This window comes from Acanthopagrus latus, chromosome 14 (assembly GCF_904848185.1).
Source record: "Acanthopagrus latus isolate v.2019 chromosome 14, fAcaLat1.1, whole genome shotgun sequence".
Lineage (NCBI taxonomy): Eukaryota > Metazoa > Chordata > Actinopteri > Spariformes > Sparidae > Acanthopagrus > Acanthopagrus latus.
The window spans coordinates 21,670,471-21,685,470 of record NC_051052.1 but is presented as its reverse complement, the minus strand read 5'-3'; the positions used below and the strand labels follow the sequence as shown (position 1 = coordinate 21,685,470).

The window sequence follows — 15,000 nt, the reverse complement described above, 5'->3', positions numbered from 1 at the left end:
GTGTGTGTGTGTGTGTCAGAGCCCACAGGTGTGCGTGAGCTGGCCGTGTACCCGCTCGGCCCGACAGCGGTGATCCTCAGCTGGCAGCGTCCGTATCACGTGGCCTTCAGGAAGTACGTCCTGCAGACCTTCTTCTTCAACCCCGTCACGCTGGCCTCTGAGTGGACCACCTACTACGAGATCGCCGCCACCGCCTCCGTCATCGCCTCCGTGGTAACACACACACACACACACACACACACACACACACACACACTGGGTGAACTGGTCCTTTAACAGCTGTTTGTCCCGTGTGGTTCTGCTCAGAGAGTGACGGACCTGCTGCCGGCCTGGTATTATAATTTCCGTGTTTCCATGGTGACGTGGGGCGACCCGCCGCTCAGCTGCTGCGACAGCTCCACCGTCAGCTTCGTCACAGGTAACACACACACCTGACTTTACACCTGCGCGTGTCCATCAGTCTGACTGAACTCTGCTCTCTGTTTACCTTCATGTCCACTAATACAACCACAAGCTAGCAGTTAGCAGTTAGCACCAGTGCCTCTGGTGCCATGCTGCCCTGTGTTCTTTAAGGCTAGCAGCTCCAGTGTTAGCAACAGGCTACAGTAATGATGTTAATTAGCATCACCTCACTGCAGCACGGACCTGCTGAGCTTCAGATGAACCAGAGGAACATGTTGATCATAATGAATGTGAGTGAGGATGTTGATGGCTGCGTGTGTCCTGCTCTCAGCTCCAGAGGCGCCCCACATCTCCTCGGTGGATTACTCTCACGGCGTGCTGTACGTTCGCTGGACGTACGGCGAGCTCTTCATCGACCTGTCTCACTCCAGGATGCTGCACTGGCAGGTGATGGCCGTCGGCAAGAAAGGCCCGGAGAGGAGCTACTCCATCGACGTAAGTGTCTGTGACCCGCCAGGAGGCTGTTCCTCAGGTTTACAGTCCAACACCCCGGCACCAGAAGTGTAGGACCGGTCCAGAAGACGGTCCAAGTTCTGAGAGTGTGACAGCATCACAGAGGGCTTCGTGTTGAAGGATCAGTTCCTCTTAGTGTCACTCTGACAGCGTCGTCGTTGTTCAGTGAAGCCTTCGTTCTTCTTCAGAGGATGAACAGACGTGTTTTAATGACAACAGTCTCAGTTCTGGCAGAACTTAGGTTCTGTAAAGGTTCTGGTTGTGTGTCGGCTTCACCTGCAGCAGCAGCAGCAGCTTGTTATTTCAGTGTCAGTCGAGCTGCGATTGATTCTGTCTTCTGGGTCGCTCGATGGTCCAATTAGCATCCGACCTGCTGTCTCTGCTGCGTCGTGTCCGACCCGTCTCAGCAGGAGGCCAGTTAGGATCCAGCAGCCTCACATAACTCCCACCTTCACAGTCTGAGGGTTTAATGGGCCGACTGATAGAACAGAACCGGACTTCTCTTTGATAATGTAGCATTCTCCTGTACACGACAAAATGCAGCAATTGATTCTGTAACTGCAGTAATGATCTAATAATGATAATCAATAATCTTATTAATCCAAACATTAATAACTGTTCCGTCCTGCTGTTGTGACTCGATGTCTCAGAAACATAAAGAATAAACCCGTCTGAGGACATGAAGGTCCAACACACTGTTGATACGTGACGACGACTGAGAGAGAATGAAAACACCAAGAACGTAGAGTCCTCGTGACCGGAGACAGGAGACAGGAGGTGAGGAGACAGGAGACAGGAGACAGGAGACAGGAGGTGAGGAGACAGGAGACAGGAGGTGAGGAGACAGGAGGAGGTGAGGAGACAGGAGACAGGAGGAGGTGAAGAGACAGGAGACAGGAGGTGAGGAGACAGGAGGAGGTGAGGAGACAGGAGACAGGAGGTGAGGAGACAGGAGGAGGTGAGGAGACAGGAGACAGGAGGAGGTGAAGAGACAGGAGACAGGAGGTGAGGAGACAGGAGGAGGTGAGGAGACAGGAGACAGGAGGTGAGGAGACAGGAGGAGGTGAGGAGACAGGAGACAGGAGGAGGTGAAGAGACAGGAGACAGGAGGTGAGGAGACAGGAGGAGGTGAGGAGACAGGAGACAGGAGGAGGTGAGGAGACAGGAGGAGGCGAGGAGACAGGAGGCGAGGAGATTTAGTGGATTTAGTTACAGGTTGAACTAAATGCATGTCAGTGACATCAGAGCTGCGTCTGCTTCTGTTGTCCTTCATCTTGTGATCGGATCGATCAGCTGATCAGATCAATCAGCTGATCGATCAACAACTTGACTGTTTGTCACGGAGAGAATGAACAACATCAGAGGAAATAATGTTTCAAACATTAAAGAACGTGTTGAGATGAAAACTGTTCAGATTCTTTATAAAGAAAGTTTTACACTTGAGGTGAGTACTGCTGCCTCAGTGATGTCACTCAGTGGCTCAGCTGCATTGTGGGTAATGTAGGCTCCAGAATGTGTGGGATAAATAGAATAAAGTGTGTGTGTGTGTGTGCGTGTGTGTGTGTGTGTGTGTGTGTGTGTGTGTGTGTGTGTGTGTGTGCGTGTGTGTGTGCGTGTGTGTGTGTGTGTGTGTGTGCGTGTGTGTGTGCGTGTGTGTGTGTGTGTGTGTGTGTGTGTGTGTGGCAGGTGACTCGTAACGTGATGCGGGCCAGCCTCCCGCTGCCTCCAGGAGACATCTACAACCTGACGGTGACGGCGTGCACGGAGCGCAGCAGGAACACCTCCATGCCGAACATCATCAAACTGGGTCAGCACGCACACACACACTGGAGTCTGGTTCTGATCCGACTCTCTCAGGTTCTGTTTGGTTCTGATGCAGAGACCTGTGGCCTCAGCTTCAGTTGTAAAGAGACGATTTGTTTGTTTCTGTCTGATTATTTGTCTCACCTGCTCTGAACGTCTGACAGAGACTTGAATAGTTATTTGAGTTACTGACACTCAGTGGATCAGAACTTTATGCACATGAACAGTACCGCTGGTCCTCTCAGGTGAAGTGGACCGGCAGGTGTCTGTGTTCAGCGGCTCCGGCTCGCAGCTGTCAGACTGTTTCCACCCAGAAAGTGAATATGAAACCTCATTTTCTTCACTTCCTCTTCTGAGAGAGAAGAAGTATTTGGGTCCGGCCGTGTGCTGCCGGTCTCTGCTGCTCCGAGCGGGTCCACACCTGCAGCTTTAACTGCACGTTCTCAGATCCAGGCTTGTGGTTTTGTGTTCTTCAGAGCCGGCTCCCCCGAGGTCTCTGTACGCCGTCAACGCCACGCACTCGTCTGTGACGCTGCTGTGGACCGAGGAGGGAGTGGTCGACTACTACCAGGTCCTGTGTAAACCCAACAAGGCCCGCAAGGAGCTGAAGGTAAGAGAAGATGTAGTGCTGTTGGTTCTGAGAGGGTCCAAAGTGTTTCACAGCTTCAAATCAGGAAGAGAAACACAGAAAAAAGATTTTTCTGTCTTGAGAGCTTTGATGAATGATCACAGTGAAGACGTTCAGAGACAACAAGCCCGTCTACAGTTCTGAGTGGTCCATCTGTGGTTCTTAGAACTTGTGTTGGCTTCTCGGTGGATCATTAACAGTTTTTGAATCAACAAATCATAGAGTCATATTTAGAAAGAGGAAGTGAACCGTAAATCCTGTTCTTACACTTTAATGTGTTCCTGTGGGACTGCAGAGACTTCAACCGAGACAGACTCTAACAGAACCGCTCGCTGCGACCCGCTTCAGGTTCAGTTCATCACAATACAGTTCTGTGTTTCATGTAGACGTTCACTGTCTTTTAAACACCAGAAGAAATTAAATCCAGATCTCTTCCACACTTCAGATTGTAGATGTGACGCTGTGTTGTAAATCCTCCGAGCGTCTTCTGACACGTGAAGGAGAGAAGTGACAACATGTCTGAGACCCGGTGTTGGTTCTGAAGGAGTGAGAGTATAGAGACAGAGACACAGACCTCCAGGTGACCCGGTGTTGGTTCTGAAGGAGTGAGAGTATAGAGACAGAGACACAGACCTCCAGGTGACCCGGTGTTGGTTCTGAAGGAGTGAGAGTATAGAGACAGAGACACAGACCTCCAGGTGACCCGGTGTTGGTTCTGAAGGAGTGAGAGTATAGAGACAGAGACACAGACCTCCAGGTGACCCGGTGTTGGTTCTGCAGTTTGTTCTCACCTGCTGGTCGATGACTCATGTCGTTACCGAGGCAACTGGATATCTAAAGCTCGGTGCCGTCTCGTCTCTTTCAGGCCCGCGAGCCTCAGACCTCCACCTCTCACGTGCTGACGGTGTCCGGGTTGATGCCGTCCTCCACCTACAACTGCAGCATCACCAGCTTCAGCTACAGCACGCCCAGCAGGCCCGCCCACATCACCATCAGCACCGTCGGTAGGTGGCGCTGCCCGTCCCACCCTGACTGTGACCTGCAGGGTGATGGATCACAACAATGTGAACATGTTGACAATCAACTAATAGAGTGTGTGTGTGTGTGTGTGTGTGTGTGTGTGTGTGTGTGTGCGCAGCTAAAGAGATGAACCCGAGTGTAGCAGCGATCTCGGCGCTGGCCGTGCTCAGCATCCTCCTCATCAGCCTGCTGGTTCTGTTTCTGCTCATCCTCCGCAAGAAGCACCTGCAGATGACCAGGTACCACACACACACACACACACCCCCACACACACACACACACCTCCATCAGGTACACAGGTGTCTCGTGTCCTGTGACTTCAGCTAACTGGAGAATTCATGTCACATTTTATTTTATAGCTCAAGTCTTTGTTTTGAGATTCAGTTTTCAAGATAAGAAATTACATTATTTAGATGATCTGATCTGATCTGTGATCTGATCTGTGATCTGATCTGTGATCTGATCTGTGATCTGATCTGTGATCTGATCTGTGATCTGATCTGATCTCTGATCTGATCTGTGATCTGATCTGATCTGATCTGTGATCTGATCTGTGATCTGATCTGATCTGTGATCTGATCTGATCTGATCTGTGATCTGATCTGTGATCTGATCTGATCTCTGATCTGATCTGTGATCTGATCTGATCTGATCTGTGATCTGATCTGTGATCTGATCTGATCTGTGATCTGATCTGTGATCTGGTTGTTCTGAACTTGAGTTCAGTCACTCTTCTCGTATCGTGTCATTCTGAGTCTTCAGATGAAGTTTCAGTTATTTTTACACTTCTCTTTATTTTCTGAGTGGTCATCAAATATTTCTGACTTCCTCAAACTGCCCTGAGTGTTTCTCACCGCTCTTCCTCTGCTGCTGTTTTGTCTTTCAGAGAGTGCGGCGCAGAGACTTTCGTCAACTTTGCTTCGTTCGAGCGTGACGGGAAGCTTCCCTATAACTGGTGAGATCCTCCTGCGTTTGATTTCACCTCCAGATCTCAGTAACGAGTTCCAGCAGCTGAAGTGATGAACACCTCACAGTCCTGCTCTGACAGGATCTGAAGATTAGTAATCACCGTTCCTCAGTTTGAATGTCAAAGCCTGCCGCTGCAAACACCCTGAAAGACCCAATCAGAGTGAGATTAGCGGCTGGCGGGGGATTGAGGGGGCAGATTAGGGATTTGAACATGTAGCTACAGATTTTAGCTTGTCTGTGTTGCTGTAAGCAGCGTGAGGCGACGATGGCGAGGATGAGCTCCGCCCCCGCCTGCTTTGTTTGGACCAGATAACACGGGCTGTTTGTTGGTGATGACAGCTCGGGATTTCCCTTAATCTCAGATTAAAGGGACAAAATGTTGCTGTTGGTGAAAAGTTAAATTCCACAAAACAAGAAAAGACAATTGAGTCATTTCCTCTTTAAACCGAGTTTCTGATGGATCAGACTCAGTTTCTCGTGTGATTGACGACAAACACTCAGATTTGGAGATTAGAGATTAATATAACAGCTGAAAGACGGTCAGTGAAGGCAGAACCTCGGCTTCCATCTGCTGTTGTATTTGACGTCCCATCACTAAACGCACATCATCAGAGTGTCGTCTCAGTGTGGCGGTGCAGTCGTGTTACGCTTTGACTGTGCATGTCGGCAGAGCTCGCCGCTCGCAGCAGTGCGTGTGTGCTGACAGGAGCCGACGTCGCCACTGATGCAGATTAACGTGTGGAAGGTTCTGTATCAGACCCGGTTCTGACTCAAGAGGACGTAATCTGTGGATGTCCACAGCTCAGTGGACCCGACCGGCAGAGCTGCACACTGGGCCCGGTTTTTATCAGAATGAAGATTATAGAGTTTTAAATAATAAAGTACAACATATAAAATGTTTAATGAGACACTAACACTAACTATCATAATGATAATAATATTAGATTAACAACAGAAGTAAGACGAGCACAAGAGAATCTGAATGAAACACTCTTCATCAGTCTGTGATTCTTCATTCGCCTCCATGTGAGCAGAACTCATGTTCTGTCATCAGCACAGAGACGAAGTGAGTCCATGAAACATTCACAGAACCGCTGATGTTTCCTCCAGCAGCTGTGTGAGCTGAGCTACGTGCGCTAACTGAGCTAACTGAGCCAACTGCACTATCTAAGCTAACTGAGCTACCTGAGCTAACTGAGCCAACTGAGCTAACTGCATTATCTAAGCTAACTGAGCCAACTGTGCTAACTGAGCCAACTGCGCTATCTGAGCTAACTGAGCCAACTGAGCTACCTGAGCTAACTGGCGCTAACTGAGCCAACTGAGCTAACTGCACTATCTAAGCTAACTGAGCTACCTGAGCCAACTGAGCTACCTGAGCTAACTGCGCTAACTGAGCCAACTGAGCTACCTGAGCTAACTGAGCTAACTGCGCTAACTGAGCCAACTGAGCTAACTGCGCTAACTGAGCTAACGGAGCCAACTGTGCCAACTGCGCTACCTGAGCTACCTGAGCTGAAGCACGAGTCCGATCTTCTGCCTGTTTTGATAACGTTCTGTTCTAATAAAAACGGCAACCTCGCCTGCTGACTGTGTAACTGATGGTTTTGTAACTTGTCCAGCAGAGAGACTCTGACAGAACCTCCTCCATGATCCAGTCTGAGGTTTAATAAGATTGTGGTGTTGTTTCCTCTCTGGAGAACAGAATCAGAACCGGTGTGTGAGCGTTAAAATGTCTGAATGGATCTGCATCAGTGGGGTGTCGACCCGAGCAGCACAGATGTTACAGAGCTCGTCAGGTTCATGAAGGTGGCTGTCACACGGTTTCACGTCACCACCCAGTGACAAAATGTGGACTGTTTATACACGGCGAGGGTCCGGGCTGACTGGTGCATTGTGGGCCGGGCCGGGAGGACGCCGTGATGTCACAGATTCAGGCTGGAGGTTGTTAAATGAGACAGAGCGGCCATTGACGTCCGGCAGCGAACAGACTGCTGTTGTCCTGCAGAGAGACAACGGGACACTTCTGCAGGCTGCATGAAGCATTAACTGTGTGTTGAGCACTAATGTGACGCTCTGACGCTCTGAGCCTCGTTACTAACGGAGCACCATGTTCTGTCCACCTGTCGCCCCCTGTTGTCTGTTTCTTTATTGTTTCTTGTGTGTGATTTTATTTGATGTTTTATTTGAACCCCCTTCAGGCGAAGAAGCCTCTTTGCCTTCCTTACCCTACTGCCATCCTGCCTTTGGACTGACTATCTTTTGGCTTTTTATATTAATCCTTGGTAAGTAAGCACTTCAGGGGCATGTCCAACAGAGCCACAGCCCACAGTATTGATCAGAGACATTGTTTTACTCAGTGACCGGAGCCACCGGAGCTAAAGGACCGGTCTGCTGATGGTCAGTGTGTTCCTGTTGTCAACAAATCCCATGACAAGACCAGAACAGACCACATGAGGTTCCTCGAGGCCCGATTCTGGGTCCTAATCTGTTCTCTGTTTACATGCCAGGATCCTCTTCTAATCCTGGAAATGTGTGTAACATGATCCTAATCGTCTCTCCCAGTCCAGCCTGAAGTCCACTCAAAGACGTGTTTCAGGCTCTGTGGAGGTCGTCCTGTCAGGATTCTGTTATTCATCTGTACGAGTTCGAACACTGAAATGTTGAGTGTCATGGTCCAAGTTCAAATCTAATAACAGTATCAGTGAAAATGACACTGAACATGTTTTTATAAGGAAATATTCAGAGTCCTCGTGCCTGACAGTAACAGGAAGTCATCACAGTTCTTTATTCTCTTCTTCACACTGTGTGCAGATAAAACATCAGAAACAAGAGCTGAGCTGGAGAAACACACTATCAAAGAGCAAAACACAGAAAACTACATAAACTTGCATCATTTCCAAGTTGAGGCTTTAAAAACTGATACAACTAGAAACTCTGGAGCAGCGACGTGAAATAACGGGAGTGATGATGTCATACTGAACATAAATGACTGATGACTGTTGGGAGGGACAGGAAGTGGACGAGGTTTAGATGAGCCGTTTATTTACACTGAACTTCTTCTTCTGTGGTTTTAAAACAACTTTGCCTGACTTCCTCCTTTGCGTCTGAGGGGCTGAGGCTGAACACGATCACACGTTTCTGATATTCGCTGTAGATAATCTTCAGAGGACATTCTTTATACGATTGACAACAATCTGCTGCTGCTGTAACTTTAGACGAGTCTTCAGCCGTCCTCACAGTCTGTCCTCCAAGAGACGTTCAGGTACTCGAGTAAAAACAGACTCTGGTGACAGTAGAAGTCCTGATCCAGCTTGTTTCCTCCAGTACAGTAACAGAGTTCAGGCTCTGACATGGACTCAGAGTATCAGAGTAAAAAGTCTCCCTCTGAAGGACATTTGTGCTCAAAGCTAACTGAAGCTCACGTCATATTAACAGAATTCAAAGACTATTAAAGTTAAAGGTAGAATCAGTAGGATTTGTCCCAGCTGTTCCTGAACGCACCACAAAGACAGTTGATTGTTGAGTCTCATTCCCAGGACGTCAAATAGACACATGTTGGGTTGGTAAAGCGTCCCGAGCAGCAACAAAGAGAGAAAATCAGAAACTCTCTGCAGATACGAGAGACTAACACGCCTTTTCTCCACATTCCAGCCTCCCTCTCTGTCTGTTTACGGCTTCTTACGGCTTTTACGTCTTTGTCTCGTCTCGCTGCGTCTGATTGGTCCACATCAGTCTGCTGATGTACAGTTGCTCCTTCAAGAACAGAAAGAAATCCTGTTGTAGATTAAACAACATTTAAATAAACCCGACAAGAGTAAGAATAAAATATTAACGTTACTGTGAGTCGTTGGTGTCATCTGGTGTTCCACAGGGCTCCACTTTAGGTCCTGTATTGTTCTCGTTTTACATTTATTTAGATTGATGTTTGTAAACTAACAGACATGTTTCTTTAGTCTTTGTTATGAAACTGATTAATATTCACATGATCTTCAGCTTTATGTCTTTCTGTCTTTTCTCAGTGAAACTTTTATAACTTTAATAATAAATGATGCTCAAGTTGTCTGTAAATGTGATATTAAATGCTAGTTTATCAGTGATGCATATTGTATTTCGGTAAATAACAACAAGGTCCCTGACAGTGAGCCGTGTGGAACTCCAGATTTAGAGGAGCTGAGTTAATTATTCCACATCTGAAATCTGTGTCACAGAGGAAGAAGATGAAGCAATTGGACTTTAAACACAATACCTGTCATTTAATCTTTCATCATGAAACTAACTTCTGATGTTACATCAGGTGTCCCTCAGGTGTCCCTCAGGTGCTCCTGAGGTGTCCCTCAGGTGTCCCTCAGGTGCTCCTGAGGTGTCCCTCAGGTGTCCCTCAGGTGCCCCTCAGGTGTCCCTCAGGTGTCCCTCAGGTGCTCCTCAGGTGTCCCTCAGGTGCTCCTGAGGTGTCCCTCAGGTGTCCCTCAGGTGCTCCTCAGGTGTCCCTCAGGTGTCCCTCAGGTGTCCCTCAGGTGCTCCTGAGGTTTCCCTCAGGTGTCCCTCAGGTGCTCCTCAGGTGCTCCTGAGGTGTCCCTCAGGTGCTCCTCAGGTGCTCCTCAGGTGTCCCTCAGGTGTCCCTCAGGTGCTCCTGAGGTGTCCCTCAGGTGTCCCTCAGGTGTCCCTCAGGTGTCCCTCAGGTGCTCCTGAGGTGTCCCTCAGGTGCTCCTCAGGTGCTCCTCAGGTGTCCCTCAGGTGTCCCTCAGGTGCTCCTGAGGTGTCCCTCAGGTGTCCCTCAGGTGCCCCTCAGGTGTCCCTCAGGTGCTCCTCAGGTGTCCCTCAGGTGCTCCTCAGGTGCTCCTCAGGTGCCCCTCAGGTGTCCCTCAGGTGCTCCTCAGGTGTCCCTCAGGTGCTCCTCAGGTGTCCCTCAGGTGTCCCTCAGGTGCTCCTCAGGTGTCCCTCAGGTGTCCCTCAGGTGCTCCTCAGGTGCCCCTCAGGTGTCCCTCAGGTGCTCCTCAGGTGTCCCTCAGGTGTCCCTCAGGTGCTCCTCAGGTGTCCCTCAGGTGTCCCTCAGGTGCTCCTCAGGTGCTCCTCAGGTGTCCCTCAGGTGTCCCTCAGGTGTTCCTCAGGTGTCCCTCAGGTGTCCCTCAGGTGTCCCTCAGGTGCTCCTCAGGTGTCCCTCAGGTGCTCCTCAGGGCTCCATGTTTTCTGGTTGTTCTTATTTAATGTTTAACAGCACCTCAGTATGTTCAGTGTGTTTCTCTCTCGCAGGTCAGTGTTGTGAGTCTGCACATGGGATTTGTTGACATACAGAAAACATGAACTACCACCAGATTATAGTTTCACACTTGAAAGTTGCATTTCGAAAGAAAAAAAATCTGCTTTAGGTCCAGTTTGACTTGCGGGGAAACAGGAAGTCAGCAGACGATTTTTCTGACATGTTGAACTTTGTCTTGCAATGCTGTGTCTGTGGTCGACCTCTCAAAGTCACACTGAGTGTGTTCCTACTAACGTGTTGGATGTAGCATGATGCTAACTGTCGGTGCTAACTGCGGCTTCGCTCCATGTTTGATGTCTGCATGCCGTCTGTCTTTCTCTCTATGTGGATCTTCTCTTCAGATGTAGATGTTCAGTATGTAGAGCTGCTGTCAGCGTCTCCTGTGTGTTGTAGACGTTCAGTGCATGTCGCTGGTTCACCTTCTGATTGCGTTACAGCCTCCAGATCTGTAAACGTCCTCTCAGCTCTGAGCAGGAGGACGTTTAGGGATCTGAGAAGCTGTGACACAGTCGGAGAGTGAACACAGAAATCAGAAGCATGAAGTTTAAAGGATAGATTACAGAATATATATGAGGGCTGCATGTCTGATCTGGAGTCTGCTGAAACAGGTTTGTTAGAGATGACGAGCATGATGTCGTTACTCTGATGTGACTCCAGTCGTCCTGATCTGTGTTCTGGGTTTGACCGATCGACGGCCTGCATTGAAGTCTACGGACGCCAGATTTCACTTTCCATCTGTTCAGAATCAGCCCCTCAGAAGGTTCTGGTCCCGCTGACACCAGCACCGCCTTCAACACAACCTCTCTGCAAATTTGACTGATGGACCAAAAAGAAACATACAGAGACTTTAACTTCCTGCAGGGACTGATCGGAAAATAATACACAGTTAATTTACTTCATAGTGATAATTAATATGAAATGGACTCAAAGTTTGGATTTTTTCCTCCAAGTTCCGATTTTTAACTCAATATTCTGAATTTAAAGAATCGTGAAATTAAGTCTCATTGCAGAGACTTTAATCCTCTTCTGATGACGGATCAATGATTATTGACATTGATACACTGATGCAGTTGATCATGAAAACAGAACAGAAAATTGCGACATAAATTAAATTAAACCTGAAGAAAATCTTTATTTAGATTCTGATAAGTTAAACTGACAATTTACATCAAATATAATAATCCGTGCAGCGGTCCTGGTGGGCGGGCAGGGTGTCGGTGTATAAACTGATGATTGATCACGTGATTTGATTGTCAACTTTGATTCAGAAGTTGAATATTACCTGATCAATGACGGCCGGTCGGTCGAACCCCGACGTCTGCAGGTGTGAACGGTGAAGTGATGGAGTGTGATGTCATGTGTCATGGAGGACGGTTCATCATGAGGAACTTCACGTTTGTATTTTATAGGAGCAAGACAGCTTTAAAGAAACGGAAGCTCACAAGGTAACTGTGTGTGTGTGTGTGTGTGTGTGTGTGTGTGTGTGTGTGTGTGTGTGTGTTCCACCTGACACTTAAAGATTTAATGTGGACGATGGATCAGATGATCAGAAGTGTGAATACACTCTGCTGATCAATAGTTCTGTCGTGGTGCTCGTTGGAGGTTTGAGGGAGGAACAGTCCGTTCTGGTTCTGTGGGCCGGCAGCAGAACAGTTCTGATGCTTGAGTTTGTATCAGAGTTCCATTTCTGAGGATGAAAGACTGATTGATATCTTGTATTGATCCGTGGTCGTCACTGTGACTGACAGCGTGTTGATGTGTGAGTGGTGTGGACGTCTGAGGGTTGACATGCTGCCGCCTGTGTTCTGACCCGGCCCGTCTCGTTGCAGCCTGGTGCAGCTGGACGACTTTGAGGCGTACTTCAAAGAGATGAGCAAAGACTCGGCCTACAAGTTCTCCCTGCAGTTTGAGGTACCGCTCCACCAGAGCACACCAGCACATCCTGAAGCACCTGAATGCACCATGATACACCTGAATGCACCATGATACACCTGAATACACCTGCCACCTGTAGCCACCTGTAGCTCTACAGCTGCGGACTTCATCTTAATAATCAGATGTGGAAATAAAACACTGACCCGTCAACACAAACAGAACCTTTCAGCACCAACAAGGTTTTAATCCCACAATTTAATTGTAAGTTTGTTCCTGTGACTCTTTTAAAGCTTCAGGTAGACGGTACACTGGGTTTGGATCACAGCGGACGAGCTGACAAACTTTATTATGTCTGAAAAACGGTAATAAAAGTTTAAAACAGATGAGACGTGTTGGGTTATGGAGCAGCGTTAGCTGTTAGCGTTAGCATCACAGCGGCCATATTTAAGACTCCTCTCTGGATGAACAGACGCTGGGAATCCTGCAGATGTTTGACAGATGTTGGTGTTTTTCAGGAGCTGAAGAGCGTCGGTCTGGATCTTTCCCATGATGCAGCAGACCTGCCGGTCAACAGGCCCAAGAACAGATACACCAACATCCTCCCCTGTGAGTCACTGACAGCAAAGCATCATGGGTGATGCTCAGTGTTCAGAAACATTATCAACATGTGATTGTTTTGTTTAGTACGAAGTGGAAACTGTCAGAGCCGTCGTCAGGTTTGATTCTGAGTCAGATTTTCACCTTCTAAACTTCGATGTGATGCAGATTGTTTAAGTTTCTGTCGACTTTCCCTCCAGACGACTTCAGCCGGGTGAAGCTGATCTCGATGCACAACGATGAAGGTTCGGACTACGTCAACGCCAACTACATACCTGTGAGTGTGACCTCAGCACCTGGATCAGCCACATCTGGATCCAGGCGACACATGTTGATGCAGGATCGGATCAATTTGATACTGATAACATTTCCTGCTACTGATCCATTTTAATGTCAGGTGGAAATCATATCTGCATCAGCCGTCTGACAGGTGACGACGACAACAAACTAACATGAACTTCATACAATAAGCAGTTTAATCCTGGTTAGAACCGTCTGAGCTTCATGTCAGACGGAGAGAGACGTCACAGTCAGAGTTCACCTGAAGGCTGCTAGAGATCACTGGATTTGATATAGATCACTGGATTTGATATAGATCACTGGATTTGATATAGATCACTGGATTTGATATAGATCACTGGATTTGATATAGATCACTGGATTTGATCGGGTTAAAGATCATCATCATATAACTCTGTGTTTTATTTGACAACGCTCACTGAACAGCTTCAGAATTCAGCTTCATGTCATTTTGGATACTAGTACTGTGAAAACTCGCTCAACCCTCACTGTTGTTTAGTTGTAAGTTCAGTTGAAGATGAGAGTTCTTCTTCCAGGCCGAGAACGATAAACACCTTCACAACAAAATTCTGTTGTATTCTCACCTCATGTGAATCTTGTTGTGTGACGCTGAAAGTTGTCGTTTGTGTCTTCAGGGATACAAACACAGTAAAGAGTACATCGCCACTCAGGGTCCGCTGCCCGAGACCCGCAACGACTTCTGGAAGATGGTCCTGCAGGAGAAATCTCCGATCATCGTCATGTTGACGCAGTGCAACGAGCGGCGGAGGGTGAGCCTCGCTCTGCTTCACACACGAGTACAGTCACTCAGGTTACTTCATTACTTTCTCTGAACGTGTCTGCAGGTGAAGTGTGATCACTACTGGCCGTTCACTGACGAGCCGGTGATGTACGGAGAGATCAGCGTGGAGATGCTCTCTGAGTCGGAGTCTCCAGAGTGGACCATCAGAGAGTTCAGACTGGGATATGTGAGTTTCTGGTCCTCTGGGTCGGACCGACACGGGTCAAAGCTGCAGGTCCACTAGAAGCTGCTCTGAGACACTTTATGTTTCATACGTGTGTTTTCTGTCTGAAGTGTTTGACACAAAGACAGAAGGACGTTCATGTAGAACATTTGCTGAACTTACAAGAAGGAACAAATAATGCAGAATGAGTCAGAGACAGAGTTTCACACAGTTTATAAAGTTCGTTTTAACTCATCAACAATCAGGTGATTTGTTAGAGAGTCTGATGTTGTGATCAGATCACTCAGGATGGACGTTTGTCTCCCCCTGCAGGCTGACGAGAGTCAGGACGTCCTCCACCTGAACTACACCTCGTGGCCGGATCACGGCGTCCCCACAGTCAACGCCATCGAAAGCATCCTGCAGTTTGTCCACATCGTCCGCCAGCAGGCCAACAGGACCAAAGACCCCATCATAGTCCACTGCAGGTCAGGATCGCTCTCTGCAACGTTCAGCTCAGAAAACAAAACACACGATGAGTTTCATGACGAGTGGGACGTTTGTCCTGAAGGTGGCGCTGGAGGAAACGTCGGCTCTGTTCGGTGGAGTTTGTAGGACAGCGTCAGTGTGACTGTGACACATTTTAAAATAATGAGGATGAAGTGAATCTGTATCACATTTCATCAGTT

At 48.1% G+C, this 15,000-nt stretch overlaps 1 protein-coding gene across 7 annotated transcripts in view; it reads left to right on the top strand.

Moving 5' to 3' along the window:
* Window positions 1-15,000, top strand: part of ptpro (protein tyrosine phosphatase receptor type O) — a 32,946-nt gene that overhangs the window by 16,700 nt on the left and 1,246 nt on the right. For 4 of the 7 annotated variants that reach the window (XM_037121680.1, XM_037121681.1, XM_037121678.1 and 1 more), the window contains exons 9-24: window positions 20-213; window positions 307-418; window positions 734-897; window positions 2,602-2,722; window positions 3,195-3,328; window positions 4,212-4,350; window positions 4,485-4,605; window positions 5,253-5,321; window positions 7,537-7,620; window positions 12,005-12,040; window positions 12,425-12,506; window positions 12,986-13,076; window positions 13,268-13,344; window positions 14,003-14,137; window positions 14,213-14,335; window positions 14,645-14,799. In XM_037121680.1, the coding sequence (XP_036977575.1) occupies window positions 20-213; window positions 307-418; window positions 734-897; window positions 2,602-2,722; window positions 3,195-3,328; window positions 4,212-4,350; window positions 4,485-4,605; window positions 5,253-5,321; window positions 7,537-7,620; window positions 12,005-12,040; window positions 12,425-12,506; window positions 12,986-13,076; window positions 13,268-13,344; window positions 14,003-14,137; window positions 14,213-14,335; window positions 14,645-14,799 (1,837 nt within the window). The remainder of the gene's footprint in view (window positions 1-19; window positions 214-306; window positions 419-733; window positions 898-2,601; window positions 2,723-3,194; window positions 3,329-4,211; window positions 4,351-4,484; window positions 4,606-5,252; window positions 5,322-7,536; window positions 7,621-12,004; window positions 12,041-12,424; window positions 12,507-12,985; window positions 13,077-13,267; window positions 13,345-14,002; window positions 14,138-14,212; window positions 14,336-14,644; window positions 14,800-15,000) is intronic. The other 3 variants (XM_037121679.1, XM_037121683.1, XM_037121684.1) reach the window with 3 other exon arrangements.